The 5410-nt window shown below is 36.8% G+C and overlaps 1 protein-coding gene across 1 annotated transcript; it reads right to left on the reverse strand.

The window, feature by feature from the left end:
• Positions 1–217: 217 nt before the first annotated feature.
• Positions 218–4417, reverse strand: LOC18440710 (Pentatricopeptide repeat (PPR) superfamily protein). Its single transcript, XM_006850848.4, has one exon. The coding sequence runs from the start codon at positions 4271–4273 to the stop codon at positions 998–1000; it is 3276 nt and encodes a 1091-aa protein (XP_006850911.2). The 5' UTR covers positions 4274–4417; the 3' UTR covers positions 218–997.
• Between the last annotated feature and the right edge of the window lie 993 nt (positions 4418–5410).

The raw sequence follows: 5410 nt of genomic DNA on the forward strand, positions 1-5410 counted from the left end.
TAACCATGCAATTTCACATCTAATGGTAAAAGTTAATGTGAAGACCTTGTATCAAAGGTAAATGGTCTCATTCTATTATTTCCCTTATTTCAAAGAGGTTTGTGGTTGTCGCGGATTATGTACCAAGCAACCCAATTGCATTGGAGAGACAATCCTCAATTAGTTGAAAAAAACGTTGAAAAAAACTCTGATGATGATGATTTAAAATAAAAGAATCTTTGTATCAAGTCTTAGTCCTACTTATTCCCTCTTAATTAAGTTCAACAAAAATACCATTCAACACAACCCATGCCCCTCTCTCTCACACACATTGCCCAACACTTAAAACGTACATAGGAAACTGATAATGTGTATGAATTTAGCGGTAATCGTAACCTCTCTGTATATTCCTAATAAAACTAAAGGGTTGGACTGGCGGTGAAGTGGGGAGTCTCGGTCTTTTGACTTTTGGAGAGCTATTCAAATAACACTGAAGAGACCCATATATGGGGTAACATTTGCTTCACTGGTCTCTTGGTTTCTCTGGCTTGCCCTTGAACCTTCACAACCAGCAATTAGCTTGAATCATGAGGACAAATACGTCTGCAAAGTTTCCATAGGAGACTGAAAAAGATATTTGATGCTAAGAGATACATAATTATATTCCCTTCCCTTGATTTGGCGGTCAATTTTAACAATAACCGTGGGAATTTAAATAGATGTCTGGAGTGTATATATTCATGTGCCCCGCACACCCCATCAAGGACTTGGGTCTGGTTTCATGAGTAGGAACCTGATGTCTGGATCTAGGTCGACCAGTCCCAAATATAATCTGATAAAGGCAGCAGTGAATCTTTAATCTGTTTCCCATTTTGGCAATCTTTTTGGTCCTTCGCTTAATGAATTCGCATGTTGATGCTATACATCACCCTATGGCAACAAGATTGATAATATAACATGGTCAGTAAATTTTTTTAGACCATGGTTAGAATCCAGTTTCATTCTTGATCATTCATTTTCACTTAAAGCTCGCAAGCATTTCTTTCACTACTCTAGTTGTTCCTTCTTTGTCCCCTCTTGAACAAAGTGATGAGATGATGGCATAGTAGGTATCAAAATTAGCTATTTTATCATCCTCATGCAATCTCGGCCTTGGAGTTTCTAACCCAAAGTTCATGTATTCCAAGCCTGAATCGAACTCCATCAGATGATGGGTAGCTCCAGTTCCAAAATCGAACTTCTCGTTTTCCCTTCTCGAAGTTTCCTTCTTCCACAGTTCATTAAGCTTTGGGTTCATCACCTCCCTGTTTCCATTACATCTCTTGGAGGCTAAAATCATGGCTTCAATTTCAAGTAGAAGCTCAGTGGCTTCCTGGATGTTGCCCTCTCTGCATAAAAAGCTCAAATAGCTCGAAAGATAATCAGAATCAATCATAACATCAGCTTTAACACTATCCATGACTGGCTTATTGTTGAGCATATCCATGACAATGCTCCTTGATTCCTCCTTCCTCCCTTTAACAAAGAGACCCTTTATAAGGCTCACATAACCCAAGGAGTCAGGTAAAATCCCCCTCCCCTTAAACTCATAGAAACACCCCAATGCACCTTCCATATCACATTTCAAATAAAAGCCTTTGATCAGTGCAGAAACCGTCACACCGTCTGGTACTATGCATTTGATCTCCATATCACGAACCAACTTCAAGGACTCTTCCATCATGCCTATTCTGCAATACCCATGTATCAATAAGTTGTAAACAATAGTATTCGGTGAAATTTCCTTTTCAATCATACTTTTGAACAGCTGATGGGCATCTTGCAACAACCCTTCTCTAGAAAGAGAGCGAATCAGGATTGAGTAAGTAATGATAGTGGGATGCACACCCTCTTTCGCCAAAGAATCAAAGAGCCTAAAAGCTTGCACCAGACAGCCTTCTTGACATAGCCCATTTATCACCGAGTTATAAGTATATATATTTGGAGAGATCCCCTTGTTTTTCAAGCTGGCACAGAGATCTAGAGCCCTCTCTAAAGATCCTTGCTTGCAAAGGGCATCAATTAAGATAGAATAGGCAACAACATCCAGTAAAAGGCCCCTCTCTTCAGCTTTTGTGACAAGAGCATGCGCTTCTTCCACTCTTCCTTCTTTTGTCAGTGCATTCAAGAGTACTGTAGAAAGAGCCAATTTCAGACCATTGCTTGTCATTACATCATAGAGCTGAATAGCTCTTCTCACATCCTTCTTAGACAGATAAATTATGAGTAGCCTGTATATTTTAGGCTCAAGAATGCCATACTCTTTGATGAACCTGCTCAAAAATAACCTCACCTTCCCGTTCTTTCCCCTATTGAGAAGACCTTTAGTTATGGCATAGTAGCTCTTGTTGGATACAACCAAGCCTTTCCTCATCATTATTTCAATCACCTCCAATGCCTCTTTAAAAAGCTGCTGCTTACAGAACCAACAGATCACACGATTATACATTAAGGCTTCTAACCCAATATCTAACTCCTCTAAATGTCCAAGAAAATCCAAAACTTCTTCTACTTTGCCTTCCTTTAACAATGCCTTAATCAAAACCTTGTAAGTAATGGCATCAGGAACCAAACCTCTGTCTAAAGCTTCATTGAAGATTTCAGCTGCCATCATTACCATTCCCTCTCTACATAGCCCCCCTATAATACAGTTATAGTTAACAATATTCAGCGCTAAACCTGACTGTCTATATGCATCAAATATCTTAAGCGCATCAGTTATTTTTCCTACATTACAACAACCATGAATCATAATACAATAAGTAATGGAGTTTGGAACAAGATCCATTTCAGATAACAGCCTAAATAATTTAAAAGCTTCATCAAAGCTCCCAGCCATTGAAAGAGCCTTGATTAGTGCATTACAAGTAACCAGATCAGGTGAGACACCAGCTTCTTCCATTCTCCTCCTCACTCCCAATACACCCAACATATCCCTTTTCTTCCCATACCCATGGATAAGGGTACTACATGTACAATTATCCCCAAAAAAACCTCCTGAAATCTCAAAAGCATCAGAGGTTCTACCTCTAATGCATAGAGCATTAATCAAAACATTGTAAGTGATAACTGTTACATCAATTCCCTTAATTTCCATCTCCTCCAGCAAGCAAAAAACTCTTTGCCAATCATTGTTTCTGCATAAACCATCTATCAAAGCTGCATAAGTAATCTCATCTCCTTGCAAACCCAATTCCTCGAGCTTATGAAAAAATTGAATTGCAACTTCTAACATGCCTTTCTTGCAAAGACTATCAATAATTGATGTAAAAGACACCATATTTGGCCTAATGCCATTGTTCCACATGTCATGTACAAAGCCCGAGGCTTTTTCCACATTCCCTTCCTTACAAAAACCATCAATTAAAACAGCATAGCTGATCAAATCGGGCTTAAACCCTAATTCTACCATTTCTTTATGTTTTCGAAAAGCCCCCATTAGATCGCCATCTTGAAAAAGCCCAGATATCCAAATGGTATAAATAACAGAATCTGCAATCAAACCTTCTCTCTCCATTCTCAAAACCAATTCCCCAACTTCTCCGACTCTGTTTTCTTTACAAAGCAATTCCATAGCCCGGGCATAAGTTGAAGCATTCAGGTTAAAGCCTTTTCCCAACACCTCCTCAAAAAACCCCAACCCTGAATTGAATTTTTTCACCGTAAAATAACCATCCAAAACTGCGTTAATTACCAAACTATCAACAATTACACCATTTTTCACCATTAATTCAAATACTTGACGGGCCTCATCGATTCTATGCTGATAAATTAAACAGACAATCAAGAAATAAAACCCAAGAGAACTGGGAAGAATACCTCTCTGAATCATGTGATCCTTAATAAAAATCCAAGCTTTTTCAGGATCATCACCTCTACATAAGCCTAAAAAGAGCATTTTCTGATAAATTTCACCAATGCAGGAAAACCCATTGAGTTGGGTCAAGAAATTCTCTGCTTCTTTGAGCCTGCCCATTTTGAGAAGGCCCCAAAAGAGCATTTTATGTGTATCAGAATCAGAGGTGATACTGTTAGCACAAATCTGGTCGTAGATGTGCAGAAGAAGTTTATAATGGTGGGTTTTTGAGGCATTTTTCAGGAGTTTATTAAAGGATTTTGCAGTGGGATTGATACCAATTTTGATTAGGTTCTGAGGAATTAGGGTTTTGGGTTTGGACTTTTCAGTGGAGAAATTGAGTGAAAATTTTGTTTTTGAGGGGTTAAGATATCTAGTCCTTGAAAAAATGGCACCCATTAGACAACATGGTTTGCATTGTACCACTATGTTTATAGGCTTCTTTTGTGGTGGACTGAAAATTTACATTTGTATCGAATTATCAAAGGAAAAAGTTTATAGAAGGTTGCCACCTTAAAATGTAGTATTACCGTGCACCTGCAAAATCCATCATGTTTTGATGTTGGAAAATCTTCTAATTGACATCTCAACATCGGGATGTATCAATATGAAAATAAAAAAAGATTTTAGGTCTTAAAAATAGTGTATTTTGTAGCATATTGTTTGGACTGTCTATTTTGAAGTTTTTTATATTTATGAATCTACTTGTTTTGAAACATTTTTAAAATTTAAAATGTTATAATTAGATATCAAAATACATTGTCAAACCATCCTAAGAATTTGTAACACCAAAATTTTATTTGTGATAAAATTCGGAGGCACCCCTTAATTTGAATGTTTAAGGTTGCAACTTTATGCAAACCACATCTAGTATCAAATTTATCACACACACAGATTGAAGGAGTATAGATAATTTAAAAACTTGAAAATAAGTGGTATGGATAATTTGTTATTAATATGCATTATTTTTAAAACTTAAAATTAACTTCTTTTGTATTTATAAAATTTTGAGGTTGAGATGATAAATTGGAAGGTTTCCTTGTATCCGAATAACTTTAATTTTTTAGATCCAAAATCCATATGTAAGATGGATTTTTGAGAGAGAGCTCATATAAATAGATGAGTCTCCTGACTCATGAAACCTTATTCTTTATATACATACACGGTTTCGCACCAAAAACTTATGCAAAAGGTTGAGGTCGGGTCTAGGGCATGTTGACACAGGCCTAACTAGGAAAAGGCCCGGCTCACTAAAAATATTACACAGACATATCGTTGCCCTTAAACTATTAAATAAAGATATACCTTGAAATCCTGTCAGAAGATGCAGTTTCAGTGCCCCAAAAACCTACACGTAAATATTTTTTTAAAAAGAATTATAGGGAAAATTATGTATATGTCCCTAGACAATACTTTTTTTGGCATGTTCCTCTATTACTTTTTAAACTACTCAAAACTACTCAACTAACCCAATTGCTACATTTATTTTTGTAGCCACCTAAAAAGGAAGTAAATAGCTTTGCTTTGCTCTCTGTC

Source organism: Amborella trichopoda, chromosome 1, assembly GCF_054954075.1.
Source record: "Amborella trichopoda isolate Santa Cruz 75 chromosome 1, AtrichopodaSantaCruz75HAP2 v2.0, whole genome shotgun sequence".
Classification (NCBI taxonomy): domain Eukaryota; kingdom Viridiplantae; phylum Streptophyta; class Magnoliopsida; order Amborellales; family Amborellaceae; genus Amborella; species Amborella trichopoda.

Bases quoted from the DNA above. Each gene is read 5' to 3' on its own strand.
- LOC18440710 (XM_006850848.4), bottom strand. From the start codon at position 4,273: ATGGGTGCCATTTTTTCAAGGACTAGATATCTTAACCCCTCAAAAACA.